This window comes from Oncorhynchus masou, chromosome 1 (assembly GCF_036934945.1).
Source record: "Oncorhynchus masou masou isolate Uvic2021 chromosome 1, UVic_Omas_1.1, whole genome shotgun sequence".
Lineage (NCBI taxonomy): Eukaryota > Metazoa > Chordata > Actinopteri > Salmoniformes > Salmonidae > Oncorhynchus > Oncorhynchus masou.
The window spans coordinates 8,624,277-8,646,498 of record NC_088212.1 but is presented as its reverse complement, the minus strand read 5'-3'; the positions used below and the strand labels follow the sequence as shown (position 1 = coordinate 8,646,498).

At 44.6% G+C, this 22,222-nt stretch overlaps 2 protein-coding genes across 3 annotated transcripts; both read left to right on the top strand.

Moving 5' to 3' along the window:
- The first annotated feature begins 80 nt into the window (after window positions 1–80).
- Window positions 81–5,237, top strand: LOC135512731 (RING finger protein 223). Of its 2 annotated transcripts, none has more exons than XM_064935088.1 (2): window positions 81–325; window positions 3,685–5,237. In XM_064935088.1, exon 2 carries the CDS (start codon window positions 3,784–3,786, stop codon window positions 4,375–4,377), a length of 594 nt encoding a protein of 197 aa, XP_064791160.1. In that variant the 5' UTR covers window positions 81–325; window positions 3,685–3,783; the 3' UTR covers window positions 4,378–5,237. The 2 variants fall into 2 exon arrangements, with proteins under 2 accessions (XP_064791160.1, XP_064791245.1); XM_064935173.1 differs by lacking the exon at window positions 81–325 and adding an exon at window positions 332–582.
- Window positions 5,238–13,268: 8,031 nt separating this feature from the next.
- On the top strand, window positions 13,269–18,309 carry tor4ab (torsin family 4, member Ab). The gene is made up of 3 exons (XM_064934959.1): window positions 13,269–13,600; window positions 15,823–16,239; window positions 16,685–18,309. The coding sequence occupies exons 1-3, from the start codon at window positions 13,379–13,381 to the stop codon at window positions 17,504–17,506; spliced, it is 1,461 nt and encodes a 486-aa protein (XP_064791031.1). The 5' UTR covers window positions 13,269–13,378; the 3' UTR covers window positions 17,507–18,309.
- The last annotated feature ends 3,913 nt before the right edge of the window (window positions 18,310–22,222 follow it).

Here is a 22,222-nt window from a genome sequence, read left to right as displayed (position 1 = left end):
TATTAGGTATGTGCATTTCCAAATGACTACCCACGGACGCCCGCTCGCCGAGCCATGTGTGTTTACACAGATAGGCCTAATATTTCCGAGTCGCTCATTTGACTAGCTACCCCGAACATGTTTCCTCATATTGTAACAGTATTCAAATACTGACTTACCCAAAGCCGAGAGCAAAGGAGCTGAGTTGAAGCAAAGTAGTATCACAACCTAAAGATCAAGAGTTTGTTTGGAGGAGCGCGCTCTATGACCTTGCTCCAGGGGATCTGCCTGCGCTCGCCTTTCACCGGCAAGATCACACTTTAACCACGACTGTATGACCGACATGGTAACTACTTCAACTGTAGTTTTTCATTCCATAGTTCATAACAATTTTTTTTTTTTTTAAGTTGGACTCGGGGTTAACTTTCAGAAGTGAAAACGGCAGGCTTGTATTTCTTCTTGGCACCTCTGCTGCTTTTAGGGCAAAAGGCCCATCGATCGTCACTCCTCCTTACAGCTGTCAAATAAGGATGCAGCCTTAATATTTCCTCTTGTAGGTCGGATTACATTCCGGCAAGTTATCCACATTCACCTATTTTACCAGTAAGTAGGGTTTTTTTTCTTGGGGGTTTATGGAAACTTCATATTGGTGTATGTTGCCTTGCCTGATCTGTAAGAAATATGAACTTGAATGTGTTTCTCACTCAGGTGATGTAGCCTACACATGTATCAGTCCTTTCTGTATGTGTTTCTCTTAAGTTGATAGACTAGTTCATACTGAATGTCAGCGAGTAGCCTCGATTAGTGTAGTGGTAGATGGCGGAACTAAAGTTGTCCTTCTCTTTTGCATACAATAACTGTGTTGCTATGACTACATAATTTGACCCATAAATGTGAGAGTGGGGCATCCTTTACATGAAACCACCTAAACCTGTTTACCTTCCATGCATTTTTTTTTTTAAATCAAGGAGATTGCAGTAAGGTCTGCAGTTAAATTGGTAAGCCATATTACAATACCTATTGACACAGCTCAGTATTAGACTAAAGGAACCTAATGTTAGTCCTTATAGTCCAAGGACCTTACACGTTCTGTTTAAAGGGTGAACTGGCTCTGGAAGCCAAAACAGCCCCAAGTACTCCCATCTAAACGTGAATCGATTCTAAATTGCGGCACAGGTCTAGAAACAAAGTCATCTACTTTCATATCACATCAATTTATTTCACAAATGCAAAATACACACTTTACTGGACACTGTTTTAAAACAGTTGCAGCTGCCAGTTATTTTCAGTGACAACACTTTGCATCTTCCGTTTACACACAGGTGTTCGGAGACACAGATAGCTAATTAGCACAGGTAGGCCACTCTGTTCTCCGTAAACAAGCGCTGTAACATGGAGATTTGGCCATGTGGGAACCCTAACCCTATAAAGGTGTGTATCAATTGAACCTTTTTTTGGAAATTATTTTTCACCGAGATAAAACATGATGTCCTTATGCATCTAAAACCGCACTGCAAGCGATGTGTGTTAATGTTCAGGCCTAGCAACCCCCCTCCCCCCACAGAAGCGGCCTTCATCCAATGACTCCTATGGGTATGTCAATGGGACTGGGAATCATGATCAAGGGCTACTATTGACACAGTATTCTGAGGGGTGGTTTCCTTGACACAGATGAACCTAGCTGTTAAAAATCTGCCTAGTCAGGCCATAACTAATGCTCCTCCAGCTGGCTAAAATCTGCTTGTCAGACCATAACTAATGCTCCTCCAGCTGGCTAAAATCTGCCTAGTCAGACCATAACTAATGCTCCTCCAGCTGGCTGATTAGGAAGGTAAGCGTAGCACAGAGAATTTGACGAACCTTTACTTGGCGATACTTCCTCAATTCTCGACTTGGAAGACGACACGTTTCAGCTTGGAAGACCGACTAGTTGCAGGGCGTTTGTTTGATTTTAGAAAATGCTCCATTAAATTAAACGTTTTGCTCCATGAAGCACTTAACAGTTTGAGGAATTGTTGCCTCTCTAATGTGTATTTTAATGTGAATATGGATGTTTAGTTTAATGTGTATCCTGTATTTTAATATATATTGTGGCGCTCAACAAATCAAATCAAATGTATTTATATAGCCCTTCGTACATCAGCTGATATCTCAAAGTGCTGTACAGAAACCCAGCCTAAAACCCCAAACAGCAAGCAATGCAGGTGTAGAAGCACTGTGGTTAGGAAAAACTCCCAAGAAAGGCCAAAACCTAGGAAGAAACCTAGAGAGGAACCAGGCTATGAGGGTTGGCCAGTCCTCTTCTGGCTGTGCCGGGTGGAGATTATAACAGAACATGGCCAAGATGTTCAAATGTTCATAAATGACCAGCATAGTCGAATAATAATAAGATAGAACAGTTGAAACTGGAGCAGCAGCACGGCCAGGTGGACTGGGGACAGCAAGGAGTCATCATGTCAGGTAGTCCTGGGGCATGGTCCTAGGGCTCAGGTCCTCTGAGAGAGAAAAGAAAGAGAATTAGAGAGAGCATATGTGGGGTGGCCAGTCCTCTTCCGGCTGTGCCAACAGGGCTCATCTGGAAAAGAGACCTTGGTTTCAGCTTTGACTCCCTGTCAACATAAAGATTTTAAATAAATGATGCTCCCCATTTCTACATGGCTCCCTCAATAAAATAAAAAAAACGTTTTTCTGAGTGAGTGACACATTCGGTTCCTTCCCACAATCTAGAAGTGTTGGATTAGTGGAGGTGTAGATGCGGCAACGAGGTCAATCAAACTCGACCAAAACAATGGAAATGCCATGGAAACACGTGGGGAAAGTTCTCAAATCTCTTCATTGCCCCCCCGCAGCAAAATGTGTTCCCCAAACTACTGCAACAGCACATCATCAGTAGGGTAAAACTAACCTTTCTCACGACGGTCTAAACTCGGGTCACGTTTCACTATGTTGAGGTTAAAATCGGGGCATAATGCTTGTATGGATGTCAACCCCAACACATGTTCATGGAATCTTAACCAATCAACTGCGGTGCAGTTAAACACGACGTTGGCTACCACCACCGATTTCCTGTATGCTAGCTACGCTAACCAGATTATACGAACGGGAGTTAGCATTTAGCAGTCACTACTTCTAAACCCGAAAAGGGACAACTTCTAAATGTTCTATCCAAATCCGACTTTAATAACCATATTGTGGGCCTGTTACAATACATCAATCATGACAGATTTGACAAATGTCAACTTTTTTTTTATTTATTTTTTTTAGATCAGATTTGTTGAATGTGCGGCGGTCTTGTCAATGGAACGGTCTGCATTCCATTGACCCCCCCCCCCTTACTGGGCCTAGTGCGAGTATGGCCTAGTGGAAGTTTCCACCACATTTCTTATACCAATAAGAAATGTGATGACTGATCAGCTGCTGCTACCCCCTCTTGTGTAACACAGCCTCCTATCTACAGATAGAATAGGAGAAGTTTCCTTCATTATCATAGCATTTCTATGTTGACATTACCTTACTTCCCTGGGTTGTATTCACTAGGACCCAAAACGGGGAGGGGCTAACCTGAACTTGTCCAATAACAAATGCATCGTTTTTATTGCAAAAACATTTTTCATTGCAAAACGTGTGCGTGCACTAATGAATACACCCCTGGGTAAGAGGTACCATGTTACAGGTGCATCATCACCTCAATGTTGTCCTCCTCAGGTTCCCAGTGGTCTCATGTCCATGGCAGTTGACCTCCTACATTCCTGTTGATTCCCGAGGTCTCCTCTGACCTCCTATTGCTGCCCACCGGTCCCAGCCATGGACCCCTACCAGGAGCCACAGCTCGGTTTCCAGCCCCCCCTTGCCGAGGGCGCCCCAGACCTGGAATGTGCCATCTGCTTCAGCCAGTTCAACAATGTCTTCCGCACTCCCAAGATGCTCCAGTGCAATCACACCTTCTGCCTGGAGTGCCTGGCCCGTATGAATGTCAAGTCAGCCAAGCCGGACTCCATCCAGTGCCCGTTGTGCCGGGGCCACACGCCGCTACCCGACCTGGGGTTGCCCAAGCTGACCACGGACCGAGCCGTGCTCTCTTACCTCCCCGCGGCCATGCAGCGAGTCTACAGCATCCGCTTCAACCGCAACAAGGGCAAGCTGCAGGTGAAGAGGACCACCGACGCACCCCCGCCTCTGAACTCGCTGCGTTCTATTAGTCACTCTCTGGATGTGGGGCTGCCTAGCCCCACAGGAGACAGCGGGGACGTAGAGGGGGGGCGGAGGCGACGGCTCGGGGCACTGCTGAGACTGTGTCGTAGACCAGGATGCAGAGCCTCCCTCCTGGTGTCAGTGGTGATGATGATGGTGGTGCTTACTTGTGTCATAATCTTCCTCCTTGCATATAAACAGCTATAACAATATCATCCGACTGGAGCTAAGGAAGTGGACGCTCGCTACAGTGCACCTGATGGACCTCGGAGAGATGCGTTATTGTTACCCGGCTTCTACCATCTACTGTCGCAGTTTTCAGTACCTTTTTTTTTAAAACATTTTATTTATTTTTATAAAGTGTATCTATTTCTTAGCAGTTGTGTGTCTGTATGCTGAATTTGTGTACAACTATGATGCACGTCGTACAAGAGAACCACATTTCCCTATGTGTTTTTTGTTGTTGTTTATAGACAGACGGTCATGTGATACATGTTCATAATATAATAGCCCTGCTGTCCTCTCCAGGTTTCCACCCACAGTAAACGCACTCCACCTACTTCAATGCAAATCGATAGCGTCTGGCTATGCAAATACACAGTTACCTTTTTTGAGTAAGACACTGCGGTATCACTGTGTGAAACAGTCAGGGCTAGGAGATTTGGAGATACATCCACCCCACCCAACATCAAGAGTATCAACGTGGCAAGAGGTTGAAGATTGAAATGTGGAATTAGTATGTTTGCTTATACCAATTACTCATATATATATATTTTTTTTTTTTACTTGGTCTTTTTTTTTTTTTTTTTTAGGAAAAGCCATCTTGGTTGCATGGACATTATCCAGCTGATAGAGACGTCGAATCAAACAGGCAGATTAACAAATACTGTCGACTCACAATTGTCACATTTTTCTACAGTTTACGCTTTCACACATATCAAGGTTTTAGGATTGTCTTTTTTTTAATCATATTATATGTTACATACGTTGGCTATACATTTGTCAAATGTTGCTCTGGCAAATGATTTGCATTTCCTAAACTTGAAATAAAGTCAACATTGATTTGGTGCCCATTGTGTTTGTCGATCAGAGTACATATGTGAAGTTTCATTGATGTTAGATTGGCTTAGATGTGTCAGTGAGATTTGGTTGTATAATATATTTTATATTCACTGTGATAACAATGAACTAGCACTTCTAATAAGGGATAGTAATTAGCGAGTGTCAGCTTGGTCTTTCTCTGTGGTCTCCACCAGATGGCGTCACAGCATTGAACAGTGGACTGATGTGTTTCACTCGAGCAGATGCATGGTGCTCATGTGTCATGGAAAAGTACAGAGCCTCAAACAAAGTTGTGCTCATCTGGCTACTGATGGACAGTTCACCAGTGGACAGAGGGGGCAAGTAAGGTCAATGAAAACAATGACCTAAACTGCAGTGGCTTGATATTAAGATTCGTAATGGGAACCTAAGAGATTGAGAAATATCTGGGGGAGGGAGGGGTCAGAGGAAGCATGACAAAGCAGGAAGTGTAAAGCAGTGGATTTGGGTTTTTGTAATACAGGAAGTTGGCCCTCGCATGGGAATATCCAGTTATCAATCGACCCAAGTAAAAAATAAAAAAAATGAACTCGAGACTCCCTTCAATGAATAGAAAAAGAGCAAAGTCCACACGGTCTGTGCTGTGAAATGCAGGAAAATGTATTACATCTGACCGTTAGACGTTCCTCCTCTATTCCATCTGACCGTTAGACGTTCCTCCTCTATTCCATATGACCGTTAGACGTTCCTCCTCTATTCCATCTGACCGTTAGACGTTCCTCCTCTATTCCATCTGACCGTTAGACGTTCCTCCTCTATTCCATATGACGGTTAGACGTTCCTCCTCTATTCCATCTGACCGTTAGACGTTCCTCCTCTATTCCATCTGACCGTTAGACGTTCCTCCTCTATTCCATATGACCGTTAGACGTTCCTCCTCTATTCCATCTGACCGTTAGACGTTCCTCCTCTATTCCATCTTAGACGTTCCTCCTCTACGGTTAGACGTTCCTTCTCTATTCCATATGACCGTTAGACGTTCCTCCTCTATTCCATCTGACCGTTAGACGTTCCTCCTCTATTCCATCTGACCGTTAGACGTTCCTCCTCTATTCCATCTGACGGTTAGACGTTCCTCCTCTATTCCATCTGACGGTTAGACGTTCCTCCTCTATTCCATATGACCGTTAGACGTTCCTCCTCTATTCCATCTGACCGTTAGACGTTCCTCCTCTATTCCATCTGACCGTTAGACGTTCCTCCTCTATTCCATCTGACGGTTAGATGTTCCTCCTCTATTCCATCTGACCGTTAGACGTTCCTCCTCTATTCCATCTGACCGTTAGACGTTCCTCCTCTATTCCATCTGACCGTTAGACGTTCCTCCTCTATTCCATCTGACCGTTAGACGTTCCTCCTCTATTCCATATGACGGTTAGACGTTCCTCCTCTATTCCATCTGACCGTTAGACGTTCCTCCTCTATTCCATCTGACCGTTAGACGTTCCTCCTCTATTCCATATGACCGTTAGACGTTCCTCCTCTATTCCATCTGACCGTTAGACGTTCCTCCTCTATTCCATCTGACCGTTAGACGTTCCTCCTCTATTCCATCTGACGGTTAGACGTTCCTCCTCTATTCCATATGACCGTTAGACGTTCCTCCTCTATTCCATCTGACGGTTAGACGTTCCTCCTCTATTCCATATGACCGTTAGACGTTCCTCCTCTATTCCATCTGACCGTTAGACGTTCCTCCTCTATTCCATCTGACCGTTAGACGTTCCTCCTCTATTCCATCTGACCGTTAGACGTTCCTCCTCTATTCCATCTGACGGTTAGATGTTCCTCCTCTATTCCATCTGACCGTTAGACGTTCCTCCTCTATTCCATCTGACCGTTAGACGTTCCTCCTCTATTCCATCTGACGGTTAGATGTTCCTCCTCTATTCCATCTGACCGTTAGACGTTCCTCCTCTATTCCATCTGACCGTTAGACGTTCCTCCATTCCATCTGACCGTTAGACGTTCCTCCTCTATTCCATCTGACGGTTCCATCTGACCATTAACGTATCTCCTCTATTCCATCTGACGGTTAGACGTTCCTCCTCTATTCCATCTGACCGTTAGACGTTCCTCCTCTATTCCATCTGACGGTTAGACGTTCCTCCTCTATTCCATCTGACGGTTAGATGTTCCTCCTCTATTCCATATGACCGTTAGACGTTCCTCCTCTATTCCATCTGACCGTTAGACGTTCCTCCTCTATTCCATCTGACCGTTAGACGTTCCTCCTCTATTCCATCTGACCGTTAGACGTTCCTCCTCTATTCCATCTGACCGTTAGACGTTCCTCCTCTATTCCATCTGACCGTTAGACGTTCCTCCTCTATTCCATATGACCGTTAGACGTTCCTCCTCTATTCCATCTGACCGTTAGACGTTCCTCCTCTATTCCATATGACCGTTAGACGTTCCTCCTCTATTCCATATGACCGTTAATGTTCCTCCTCTATTCCATCTGACCGTTAGACGTTCCTCCTCTATTCCATATGACCGTTAGACGTTCCTCCTCTATTCCATATGACCGTTAGACGTTCCTCCTCTATTCCATCTGACCGTTAATGTTCCTCCTCTATTCCATCTGACCGTTAGACGTTCCTCCTCTATTCCATCTGACGGTTAGACGTTCCTCCTCTATTCCATCTGACGGTTAGACGTTCCTCCTCTATTCCATTTGACGGTTAGACGTTCCTCCTCTATTCCATCTGACCGTTAGACGTTCCTCCTCTATTCCATCTGACCGTTAGACGTTCCTCCTCTATTCCATCTGACCGTTAGACGTTCCTCCTCTATTCCATATGACCGTTAGACGTTCCTCCTCTATTCCATCTGACGGTTAGATGTTCCTCCTCTATTCCATCTGACCGTTAATGTTCCTCCTCTATTCCATCTGACGGTTAGACGTTCCTCCTCTATTCCATCTGACCGTTAGATGTTCCTCCTCTATTCCATCTGACCGTTAATGTTCCTCCTCTATTCCATCTGACGGTTAGACGTTCCTCCTCTATTCCATCTGACCGTTAGATGTTCCTTCTCTATTCCATCTGACGGTTAGATGTTCCTCCTCTATTCCATATGACCGTTAGACGTTCCTCCTCTATTCCATATGACCGTTAGATGTTCCTCCTCTATTCCATCTGACCGTTAGATGTTCCTCCTCTATTCCATCTGACCGTTAATGTTCCTCCTCTATTCCATCTGACCGTTAGATGTTCCTCCTCTATTCCATATGACCATTAGACGTTCCTCCTCTATTCCATCTGACGGTTAAACGTTCCTCCTCTATTCCATCTGACCGTTAATGTTCCTCCTCTATTCCATCTGACGGTTAGACGTTCCTCCTCTATTCCATCTGACGGTTAGACGTTCCTCCTCTATTCCATCTGACCGTTAATGTTCCTCCTCTATTCCATCTGACGGTTAGACGTTCCTCCTCTATTCCATCTGACCGTTAATGTTCCTCCTCTATTCCATCTGACCGTTAGATGTTCCTTCTCTATTCCATCTGACGGTTAGACATTCCTCCTCTATTCCATCTGACGGTTAGATGTTCCTCCTCTATTCCATCTGACCGTTAGATGTTCCTTCTCTATTCCATCTGACGGTTAGACGTTCCTCCTCTATTCCATCTGACCGTTAGACGTTCCTCCTCTATTCCATCTGACCGTTAGATGTTCCTTCTCTATTCCATCTGACGGTTAGATGTTCCTCCTCTATTCCATCTGACGGTTAGATGTTCCTTCTCTATTCCATCTGACCGTTAGACGTTCCTCCTCTATTCCATCTGACCGTTAGACGTTCCTCCTCTATTCCATCTGACCGTTAGATGTTCCTCCTCTATTCCATCTGACGGTTAGACGTTCCTCCTCTATTCCATCTGACCGTTAGATGTTCCTCCTCTATTCCATCTGACGGTTAGACGTTCCTCCTCTATTCCATCTGATCGTTAATGTTCCTCCTCTATTCCATCTGACGGTTAGATGTCCCTCCTCTATTCCATCTGACCGTTAGATGTTCCTCCTCTATTCCATCTGACGGTTAGATGTCCCTCTATTCAACTGCAGATACTGAGCGCTGACCTCGCTCTCTTTTCTATTCATAGCCGATTACATTTTGCTCTACACACCAACAAACCAAAGAGTCTATAATTAGACCTGTGGACGGTTTCTCCTCTAATATTCTTCATTGACAATTCTTTCTTCCTCTCTCGTGACCTCTGTCATGTGGTACAACCAGAAACATTTCCACAAAATAACGTTGGTTCCTTGGAAATGAAAGAGACCAGTCATGTTACTCTCTTTCGTCGTCGTAGCGTAAGACAGAATGTTTTACAAGACAACTGCAGCAATACATTGGAGTCCAGGGTTCAAGTTCTAGGCGGATGCCAGTCAAGAACGTAGCCAGCAGAGGTGCAATGCATAAAAGATAATGTTCCCATGAGCTCTGTGTTTTAGAGATGTTAACAATGAGCAAATTAGAAAAAAGAGTCCTGCAGATATGTCGATGTGCCCTTGAACAAAGCACTTAAAGCAAATTGCTCAATGTAAGTCACTCTGGATAAGAACGTTTGCTAAATTACTAAAAGAGTCCTGCCAGTGGTGCATTTACATTAACGTTTTAGTAATTTAGCAAACGTTCTTATCCAGAGTGACTTACAATGAGCAATTAGGTTTAAGTGCTTTGTTCAAGGGCACATCGACATATCTTTCACCTAGTCATCTCAGGGATTCGAACCAGCGACCGTTACTGGCCCCAATGATATTCTCTTTGCTTTTGTACATTGATTTATTTTTGACATGATCAGTAAAAAAAAAAAAAAAATGTGTATATGCCATATTGCCTTATAAACCATTGTCATCACATGCACTAATCACATGCACTTTTAGATCACACATTTCCCCCGAAAAGGGAATTCAGGAGTAAGTAACCACTGATGAGTAAAGTTAGCTGTGGTTTGTCATGATTGATTAAAGATAGCTGAACCATGGATTCCAGGTCATTCTGACATAGACTGGTAGTTTCAGGGTGAGGAAACCTGAACCTACTCTTAGGTAATAATACCAAGGAAATAAATGGATTTAGTTCCATGTCGTGAGCTGTCGTGTCGTCATTTCAGCTTCTGATAGGACGCGGTGGACGGACGGACGGGACGGGACGGACGGGGGGGTCTAGGGGTTTCCTTTGTGTGTGAGTGTATGTGGTGGGATAATGTTTCACAAGAAACATACCCACGGGGTATTCCCTTCGCGTGTGTGTGTGTGTGTGGGGTGGGGTTTGAGGGGGGTGTGGGGTTGTGTGTGTTTGTGTAGTGTGGTATGCTTTGAGCGGTGAGCTGAGCCACAATGAATGGTCCAGCTGTCCTACGTTCTGACATTCTGTTCACCATGGGAATTTGGCAAAAAAAAAAGTGAGATTTGAAAGTACCAATGAGGATCTTCTCTTTTGCACTTCAATAAGAGGCTTAGTATGGTTTCAACAAATTACCCAAAAAAAGCAAAACAGTGAGCCTTGAAACAGTGGTTCTTGGAGTGGGTGATGGGTACTGAGTGTCGCTCCATGTCCTGTCTTCTCTGGCAAAAACACTGTACCCGAAAGAGGTCACTGCACTCACAAAACCTCCGGATAATTCTCTTCCTCCAACGTTCTAAATCCCAATCACAAACAAGACTCATCAGCACGCCCACGCAGTGTGTGTGTGTGTACGTGTGTGTGTGTGTACATGTGTGTGTGTGCCGGGACTCAGTGTTGCCACACTAAGGGGGACAATGGTGAGCATCAAAACAGCTTGAATAAACAAAAGGGGCTCTGTATTGAAATCTAAACCGCTGAAAGTGAAGATAATGAGGAGACAACCCGTCTCCAGACCGCTCTCTCTCTCTGGGACAGGCAGTCAGCACCTGCTTTAGTTGGTTAGCTATATTAACACTTACATTGGATTCAAATCAAAGCCACATAAAAACAGAGACATATCACATGCTCACTGAGGGTTTTATTACACAATTGAATTACAGAAAGTGACACTGTCTGTCTGTCCACCTGTCTGTCTGTCTGTCCACTTGTCTGTATCTGTCTGTCCACTTGTCTGTATCTGTCTGTCTGTCCGCCTGTCTGTATCTGTCTGTCCACTTGTCTGTCCACCTGTCTGTCTGTCCACCTGTCTGTACTTGTCTGTCCACCTGTCTGTCTGTCTGTCCACTTGTCTGTCCACCTGTCTGTCTGTCTGTCCACTTGTCTGTCCGCCTGTCTGTATCTGTGTGTCTGTCTGCCTGCCTGCCTGCCTGCCTGCCTGCCTGTCTGTCTGTCTGTCTGTCTGTCTGTATATGGTCACATGAGCATGCAGCAGTGTGATCCGTTTGATGTATTTATTAAACTATTAGTATAATGTGAAACTACACGAGTTGCTGTTGTGTCACATAATGTGTTTGTAAAAGGTGGTGCAGTTTTCAATTAGCATTTTTAACTAGCCATTACCAGCTCCATGGATACACACATAATGTGTTTAAATGCCAATTCCGTTACCAAGGTGGGGCTGATGCATACACACACACCCACCCAACATGCACTGGGACAGAGTACCACTCACATGTATCTGTCAATCATACAGGGAGGGACACACCAACGTTGAAAAAGAAAAAGACTGTTCTGTTACATTTGTTTATCTCTGCTGTTGCATGGAAATGAAAGTCTTAGCTGATACAATTGTAATGAGAATTATCTCGCACGAAGATAAAGGGCAGATATCCAGACAAACACAGATCCGTTATGATTTATTTTGTTGTTATTAAGTCAACATACCTGACTGATGAGAAAGCATTCTGTATCCCCTGGCTAAACCTGGCCAAACCTGGATAGACCTGGCTAGACCTGGCTAGACCTGGATAGACCTGGCTAAACCTGGATAGACCTGGCTAAACCTGTATAGACCTGGCTAGACCTGGCTAAACCTGGCCAAACCTGGATAGACCTGGCTAAACCTGGCTAAACCTGGCTAGACCTGGATAGACCTGGCTAAACCTGGATAGACCTGGATAGACCTGGCTAAACCTGGCTAAACCTGGCTAGACCTGGATAGACCTGGATAGACCTGGCTAAACCTGGCTTAACCTGGCTAGACCTGGATAGACCTGGCTAAACCTGGCTAGACCTGGCTAAACCTGGCTAGACCTGGCTAAACTTGGCTAAACCTGGCTAGACCTGGCTAAACCTGGCTAAACCTGGATAGACCTGGCTAAACCTGGCTAGACCTGTCTAGATTCACCACACAGTTCCACCAAAGTGTGTCACACTCCACTGTAGATGGGAGTAGCATGGAATTGTATCATACACAACATCAAACATTCCCTAGTCCACAGATACTCATGCTCCCCCCAAAATGAATACACACGCACGCACTCGCGCACCCACACACACACACACACACACACACACACACACACACACACACACACACACACACACACACACACACACACACACACACACACGCACACAGAGAGAGAGACATGTATAGGCATGCAAACAAATCCACAGTACAAGGACATCCCTCTCAGACTCCTCAACCTCTAGCCCATACCCCCTAAGCAGTTAATCAGAAAGGACGGGGATAGGTTTAGACAATATGGTGGTTGTTTACATCTGTCTAACCTTAGTTTACGTGCTAATTGTGTGTAGCACATAAAGGCCTGGAACCATCAATACAAATCTGGCCTGTGTGGGAGTAAACTAGTTGGGAGTGAAAGTACCTGTCATTATTTGATCTTAGTGAATCACATGACCGTGAGGCGTGGCTTGGAAGCAGAGACCTATGGTGGACTTGGAGACTGTGTTCGGAGGGAGCCATCCCCAAGACAGAGACACAATCATTACTCAATCTCTTACACACACACACACACACACACACACACACACACAGAGACAGACATCATTACTCAATCTCTTAGACACACACACACACACAACAGACAGACAGACAGACAGACAGACAGACAGTTTCCTTTTCATAATGATCCATTTGGAAATTATTATGTAGGCAATGAGTAGTGCATGTTGTTGTTTTTAACTGTCAGGGACCAATGGTTTGGTCACTGGAAAAGAAGAGGCTTGGATGAGAGAGGAGGGGAAGAACGAGAAGAGGGGGAGGAGTGAGAGCAGGGGTGGGAGAACGAGCACGTCTCACTGGACACAGGTGCAGCCTGTGCGTGTGTTACCGTTTCGGACGAGCACATTTGTGTTTGCCATCCTTATTCACAATCTGCGGGTCGAGACTTTTGCCCTCTTCGGTGGTCACCACGGTAAGACGAACACCACGGTCACCACGGTAACCACGGTAAGACGAACAACAACAGCCCTTCTCAACCTTCCCTCCTCTCTTCATACATGGAATCTATCTCTCACTCTCTTTTTTTTACTCCTTCCATCGCGTTCCCTCTTTCTCCAATTTTTTTTTAATGTTAATATCCTTTCTGCATTGTGGTAAATATCTCTCCCATCAAGCTTAATATTTAACAATGAAATATTTATATCTCTATTTTTGTCTTATCGACATGTCTCACTCTATTTTCCCCCCTGTCTCTCTTTCTCCACTTGATGACTAATATTTGCATACTTAGACGGTTCTGTATAATGTGTAAAACATTAAACCTCAAGTTTGCATTCCTTTCTGGGGAACAGACAATATCCCACCCATCCGTCGGCACATGCAATTCTTCATGTATTTTTGTGTTTCAAACTTTACATTACACCCAGATTAAAGCATGGGACATTTCACAGACATTTCACTTCCTCTTTGTGCGACCTCGTCCAATGCAAAGTTATTACTCTATAAATAGCACTATGCAAAAGGCTTATGGCCTCATTTTCTAACTGGGATAATGTTCCTTGTTCATCTGACCAAAATCTTCAATTGCAAAGGAGAATGTTTTCAATAATGTATTGGAGTTATTTTGGGGTCATGAGGTGGTTGTTTTTCAACATTCTCTGCACCAGGTGACAGGTAGTTCACCGATTTAAGAACTTGACTTTGTTGTGGGGTCAAAGTGTTGGTCTGCGAGATTAAGAATCTGTAAACACGTGTCTTTACCTTGAGGAGTCTAAGAAGACACACAAAAAACCATCCTCTATAAATACACAGACACCCTCATGTTCTAAAACCAAATCTTTATGATTAATGACCTAAATTACTCCTGTTTTTGTTAACCAAAATCATACAAACCTCAGGAGTCACGCACATCCTGCCTCCTCACTTGTTAAGAGGGATTCATAGACACACAACTAATATCTAACATACACTAATAGGTGTATATTTATAAGTTCAAAATATTGCACTAAATGAGAGATAATAGCCACAAGTGCAAAGTTTATCTGTCATTGAGCAGACACTATGAAGTAATGAACTAACACAGAGTGTGAAGCATATTCACCTTCAGATAAACTTTGCTTCTTACACGTTGATTGTCCTTTGTGTGAACATAGCGGCTTACTGGACCCCCAGGAAGAGTAGTTGCTGCCTTGGCTAATGGGGATCCTTAATAAATACCACATCATGCTGTGGGGATCCTTAATAAATACCACATCATGCTAATGGGGATCCTTAATAAATACTACATCATGCTGTGGGGATCCTTAATAAATACCACATCATGCTAATGGGGATCCTTAATAAATACTACATCATGCTGTGGGGATCCTTAATAAATACCACATCATGCTAATGGGGATCCTTAATAAATACCACATCATGCTGTGGGGATCCTTAATAAATACCACATCATGCTAATGGGGATCCTTAATAAATACCACATCATGCTAATGGGGATCCTTAATAAATACTACATCATGCTGTGGGGATCCTTAATAAATACCACATCATGCTAATGGGGATCCTTAATAAATACCACATCATGCTGTGGGGATCCTTAATAAATACCACATCATGCTAATGGGGATCCTTAATAAATACCACATCATGCTAATGGGGATCCTTAATAAATACCACATCATGCTAATGGGGATCCTTAATAAATACCACATCATGCTAATGGGGATTCCTTAATAAATACCACATCATGCTAATGGGGATCCTTAATAAATACCACATCATGCTAATGGGGATCCTTAATAAATACCACATCATGCTGTGGGGATCCTTAATAAATACCACATCATGCTGTGGGGATCCTTAATAAATACTACATCATGCTAATGGGGATCCTTAATAAATACCACATCATGCCTTGGGGATCCTTAATAAATACCACATCATGCTAATGGGGATCTTTAATAAATACCACATCATGCTAATGGGGATCCTTAATAAATACCACATCATGCTAATGGGGATCCTTAATAAATACCACATCATGCTGTGGGGATCCTTAATAAATACTACATCATGCTAATGGGGATCCTTAATAAATACCACATCATGCTAATGGGGATCCTTAATAAATACCACATCATGCTAATGGGGATCCTTAATAAATACTACATCATGCTGTGTCCACACTGTTGTCCTTCTGTCCTATACATCTCTGTCTTGTTGTTGGACAGATGGGAGATAAGGAGGACAGCTCAGGGAGCTTCTCAGAGGAGGCCAAGACAGAGGAGCAGAAGGCCAAGCTCATCCACCCAAGGCCGTCGCTGATATCCCCTGAACTGAAAGCCATGATCCGCATCAGGACCAAGTACCAGGCTCTGAAGAGACGTCGGCTCGACTCAGGTAGACCCTCCACGGGCCCCGACCCCGGCCCACCCACCGACCCAAGTAGGCCTTCCACGGGCCCCGGCCCACCCACCGCCCCAGAGATCTTCACCTCCCATGGCAAGCAGGCCGCCCACAGGAGGAGGAGGAGGAAGGGGTCTCGTGTGCTCTTCCCTAACAGCTGTTGCAAGGTCGTCCCCAGTGACAAGGACCGGAGCCGGGCCAAACCTTTCTTTGTCCTCTTCGGTATCATCGTATCCCTTCAGGTCAACTCTAAACGTGTCTCTTTACTGTGTTTTTCACTCCTTTCCCCCTCTCACTCAGTCGCTAGTTACCCAACTACAGATATCATTATCCCTTAGGCTTAATGTACAGGCACAGCCACATGATTTGCCTAGTGCTGTATATCCCACGGTTGCCATCACAGCAATAGGATACATTGCTTCTTTTTTTCCTCTTCTTTTTGTTACCACTAATGGTGTTGAATTACACTCAAAACAGCCGGAAGGGCTTTGAAAATGCCAATTATGTTTCAGTTTCATTGTGGATGAGGGTACAGCGGAGTTCTTTTCCAGTTATGTGATTTGTAAAACGTGTTCCACTGCTCACCTGTCCTCCTACCAATGGCATTGAACAGAATAAACAGAATGGAATGTTATTCCAGTGAAATAACACTTGCAAAAATAACTTTCCTTTCCCGTCCTCTTGCAGGTTTACAATGCCATCGAGAACCTGGATGACCATGTGGCCCCGTATGACCTGGAAGGCCTGGACAAGACGCTGCGCAGGGAAGTGTTTGGCCAGCAAGGGGCGATAGAAGAGCTGATGGAGCACCTCCAGGGCTACCTGTCCACCTACGCTCACTCCCAGCCCCTGGCCCTGGCCCTGCACGGCCCCAGCGGCGTGGGTAAGAGCCACCTGGGTCGCCTGCTGGTCCGACACTTCCGCTCAGTGCTGGGAGAAGAGCTGGTGGTGCAGTACTTCACCCTACACCACTGCCCCGTACAAGGTGATGTGGGCCAGTGCGCCCGAGAGTTGTCCCTCTGGGTGGAGGAGATTGTGGAGCATGCCGAGGCTCAGGAGAAGATCCCTGTCTTTGTGCTAGACGAGGTGGAGTTGATGCCTGCTCCTTTGCTGGACGTGCTGCAAGGCCTGCTTCAGCCCAACCAGACCAACGAGCGTCTGAACGTCATCTATGTCCTCCTCAGTAGTCTGGGGCAGGAGGAGATCACCAGACACATACTGCAGAATGTCTCCTGCACTGCGAAGCCAGCCAGAGCTCTTCTGCGGCATACCTTGGCAGAGCATCACCCTCTGTGGGCAGAGGCGGGGTTGGATATCGTGTCCCTGACGCTTCTTGAAAAAAGCCATGTGATGGAGTGTTTGCTGGAGGAAATGACACGAGAGGGGTTTTACCCCGACCACGGTCACATCGAGCGGCTGGCGGAGGAACTGTCCTATTTCACCACCATGGGTCACCAGTACTCACAAAATGGCTGCAAACAAGTGGTGGCCAGAGTCAACCTTTTGTGAGAACATCCACAGTGTGACAATAAACAAGGTGTCTGACAAGACAGTTGGCCAAAACCAATTAAATCTCATTTGTGCAACTTCATTCTTACTTACTTACCTGCTACTCTGTGAAAGAGTGTCACGATTTTCTCTGTTTGCCCACTCTACCCAAGGATCTGTTTGTGGTTGGATGGCATAACTACCATTTGTTTTAGCTGGCATCCCGTGGATGTCACCTTGGAGTTTCAGTATGCTAGTCTAGCATAGAAGCTGGTCTCCAATTCACCTCAGCGGTTGCTCTGGTCCCTCTGAATGATGTTCCAGCTCTGGGTACAGCTGCTCTTTTGCTGTGTAGCTTAAAGAAAACATCAGGGTGGGGAAGAGTATTCCTCATCTGTTCAAGATGAATAAAAAAAATAAAAAATAAAATAACAACTCTCCTTTGATTACTAAATGGCCTTGAGACAAACGCCAGCGAGCCAGACTGAGGCAGTCAGGCAAAGAGAAGAGCCTAATGACGTTGAACTCCATGAACTTGTTTGTGCTCATTAAGACGAGGCGTCGCGACATTGTTCCAAAACTCTAGGAGCAACTATCTTTTTGTTTTTACTTTGAAAACCACATGCTCGTCGAGGCACGTCCTTCTATCCACCATATCCAATAATACCCAGATAGATATTGTTTTCTACCATTGAGCTCTCATGAATTCCTACCATCTTGAACGATCTTGGGATCAAAGCATTCGAACCATATGACATTGTATGCCCTATTCCGTGTGCTCTCTTCTTGAAAAATAAACCAAAGGTTTACCAATTGTAGTTGAATATTGATGGTTTGCACTGTGTCTCCTTTTAGAGTTAGTGAACTATGAGAACAGGGACTAATGTGATTATGTATAACTATAAAGCACTTTTTGGGTCTCAAAACAAAAGTGAACTGCTTGAACTTCAAAAGTGCTCATCTCTTCAAAAATATAGTGATAACAAGGACACAGACAGACAAACAGACAGACAGACAGACAGACAGACAGACAGACAGACAGACAGACAGACAGACAGACAGACAGACAGACAGACAGACAGAGAGAGAGACAGACAGACAGACAGACAGACAGACAGACAGACAGACAGACAGACAGAGAGACAGACAGACAGACAGACAGACAGACAGACAGACAGACAGACAGACAGACAGACAGACAGACAGACAGACAGACAGACAGAGAGAGAGAGAGAGAGAGAGAGATGGCTTACCTTAGCTTGACACGGACGTACGGACAGACGAGACAAGATGGCTTACCTTGGCAACAGTCATCGAAATTGTTAAAAGGTTTTAAAAACAATTCTAGTTGGACAATGGATGAAGGTACTCCAAACATTTAGAATTGTTATAATCCATTAGATATTGACTGAATTACATAAACATTTAACTGGCACGGACAAATAATAAATTGAGTTCAGGGATTTTGGTGCCAATTCAAGTATTTCATTTATTGTCAAATTTAGCTTTTTTTCTTAGAACACACTAATATATACATTCTTATTGTAGCAGGTATTTTTTTTATATTTTGTGTTAAAACAAAGACAATTATATGTGTCTCATTTGGATAAATACTAATAAATATGAATAAATTAGCATAAAGGGGTGAAACAGAGCTGCAACCACCAAACACTTGCTTTGTCTACCCTACATGCACTCACCTGCCCTGTCTAGACGGCCTAATTAATTACTGTGTGTCAATAGCAGGATACCCTCGAATAAAAATCAACAGCTTGGGCTCTAGATTACACCTCTATACATACATTACATTGTTTTCCAGATCAGACATGATATCACTGTAATCAGTGTTCATTTTTTGAAAGTTGCTTTCACTTTCATAATTTCTAAACTGTTCAACTTTATTAAATTATTACTTTTTTTTTTCAATTCCACAAAAAAAAATATATACACCCATCAAAATAAAGGTAACCTTCTCTTTTTCTTTGTGATGTAAGTGTCCAGACAATGTGTTAAATCACGAAGCTTTCCTATAGATTCAATGGAAAGACAATGTAATTCACAGAGCCCATTTCAGCCATTACCTGGTTGTGTTTGACAGGTCATCACATTGGTGGTAACGTTAACGTGGGGGAAAACTACAGGCACAAGCAAGAGTATGAAAGAGTCGCAGGAGTAAAATGAATGCAATCGAATCCAGCGAGATTTGCGTGACAAGTGAAATTTTCACCCCTCAAACACAGAGAAATAGATAGCTGGAAGAGACAGATCCTCGGGTTGGGAGGGTCATTCGCGTTGCTACTTGACTTGCCTGATGATTTGATTGCGTGCAGTGAACCAGAGCAGACAGTGGGAACACCTTAGGATCAAACAGGGAAAAAAACATTCCTTAAATCTTTCTGAATCTGTGGTCGAAGCCTGCTGAGAATGCATGCCGGTAAAGGTGAAGAGTACACCACTATTATCACAACATCACACTCAGTGGAGGTTCTAGCTTGTATGGCTCCCTGGGCGAACCCTCCCTTCAGCACTTCACCATGCTGCACTAACTGGCATTTTTATTCAGACAATTGGAACAACACAAATAAATAATCATAACATTTAAAACTATATTAATATCAAAATACATACAAAAATAAGACTCATATATGTCAGAAAGAAGTAACAAAGTCAATTGGAAACAAATTTGTGGTGATTTGGCACTTGAGCATCAATACATTACCCTTCCCCCAACACTGTCAACCAAGAGTCAAGCCTAAACCAATTCACCTTGCTGGTGTGCAGACTGGTTTATATTATTCATAACGAGTTCACACAAACCAGAAAAAAATGCAACAATATGTCTGTGAAACTATATATTCACTATTCACGTAGTGTGACTGATTTGACTAATTGCATTATTACTGCACAAAGTCAGAGGTGTGCTATTTGATAGATTCCCCCGCTCCCCCTACCTCGGGCCTCCAGTGTGGAGACCTGAGTTTACCTCCGCCCCCCTACCTCGGGCCTCCAGTGTGGAGACCTGAGTTTACCTCCGCCCCCCTACCTCGGGCCTCCAGTGTGGAGACCTGAGTTTACCTCCGCCCCTATCTCGGGCCTCCAGTGTGGAGACCTGAGTTTACCTCCGCCCCTACCTCGGGCCTCCAGTGTGGAGACCTGAGTTTACCTCCGCCCCCTACCTCGGGCCTCCAGTGTGGAGACCTGAGTTTACCTCCGCCCCCCTACCTCGGGCCTCCAGTGTGGAGACCTGAGTTTACCTCCGCCCCCCTACCTCGGGCCTCCAGTGTGGAGACCTGAGTTTACCTCCGCCCCCTACCTCGGGCCTCCAGTGTGGAGACCTGAGTTTACCTCCGCCCCCTACCTCGGGCCTCCAGTGTGGAGACCTGAGTTTACCTCCGCCCCCCTACCTCGGGCCTCCAGTGTGGAGACCTGAGTTTACCTCCGCCCCCCTACCTCGGGCCTCCAGTGTGGAGACCTGAGTTTACCTCCGCCCCCCTACCTCGGCCCTCCAGTGTGGAGACCTGAGTTTACCTCCGCCCCCCTACCTCGGGCCTCCAGTGGGGAGACCCGAGGTCAACCTACCCTCCCATCTCGTACTTCTTAGTGGGAGACCTTCCCAGGTAGTAGCCTGCCTAGCTCACAAACTAGATTCAGGGCGCCAACTCCGACAAGGTTAATTGACCCACTGTCCCCCACGGGGACATGATATCATTGACGTGACGAGCAAATGAGCGATAGAAAACCGATCACCCAAATGTCACCATTCAGATTTTTTTTGTGCGGGTGCCCATGTTGCCTATACCTAAATCTGCCACTGATCACACCCCATAGTGATTTAATCAGTTTACTATATGCAATACCAGTCAATAGTTTGGATACACCTACTCATTCAAGGGTTTTTCTTTATTTTTACTATTTTCTACATTGTAGAATAATAATGAAGACATCAAAAATATGAAATAACACATATGGAATCATGTAGTAAACCAAAAACTGTTAAACAAGTCTAAATATATTTCTTCAAAGTAGCCACCCTTTGCCTTAATGACAGCTTTGCACACTCTTGGCATTCTCTCAACCAGCTTCATGTGGTAGATACCAGTAATGCATTCCAATTAACAGGTGTGCCTTGTTAAATAGTGGAATTTCTTTCCTTTTTAATGCGTTTGAGCCAATCAGTTGTGTTGTGACAAGGTAGGGGGGAGGGTTCCAACCGCCGTGTCTTTCTGAGATGCAGAGTTCCCACCATGGTTACCAGCATGAAGCATGGAAGAGCATGGAAGAGGAAGTGTGATGGTGTGGGGGTGATTTGCCGGTGACTCTGTCGGTGACTTATTTAAAAATTAATCAGCATGGCAACCACAGCATTCTGCAGCAATACTTCATCCCATCTGGTTTGCACTTAATGGGACTATCATTTGTTTTTCAACAGGACAATGACAAAACACACCTCCAGGCTGTGTAAGGGCTATTTGACCAAGAAAGAGAATGACGGAGTGTTGCATCTAATGACCTGGCCTCCACAATCACCTGATCTCAACACAATTGAGGTTGTTTGGGATGAGTTGGACCGCAGAGTGAAGGAAAAGCAGGCAACAAGTGCTCAGCACATGTGGGAACTCCTTCAAGACTGTTGAAAAAGCATTCCAGGTGAAACTGGTTGAGAGAATGCCAAGAGTGTGTAAAGCTGTCATCAAGGGAAAAGGTGGCTTCTTTGAAGAATCTAAAATCTAAAATATA

What these genes read in the sequence shown, in the direction of transcription:
- LOC135512731 (XM_064935088.1), top strand. Translation starts at nt 3,784, where the DNA reads ATGGACCCCTACCAGGAGCCACAGCTCGGTTTCCAGCCCCCCCTTGCC.
- tor4ab (XM_064934959.1), top strand. Translation starts at nt 13,379, where the DNA reads ATGAGAGAGGAGGGGAAGAACGAGAAGAGGGGGAGGAGTGAGAGCAGG. An exon ending in CGGTCACCACGGTAACCACG is followed by an intron (nt 13,601 to 15,822) that starts GTAAGACGAACA and finishes GTTGTTGGACAG; the next exon opens with ATGGGAGATAAGGAGGACAG. An exon ending in GTATCATCGTATCCCTTCAG is followed by an intron (nt 16,240 to 16,684) that starts GTCAACTCTAAA and finishes GTCCTCTTGCAG; the next exon opens with GTTTACAATGCCATCGAGAA.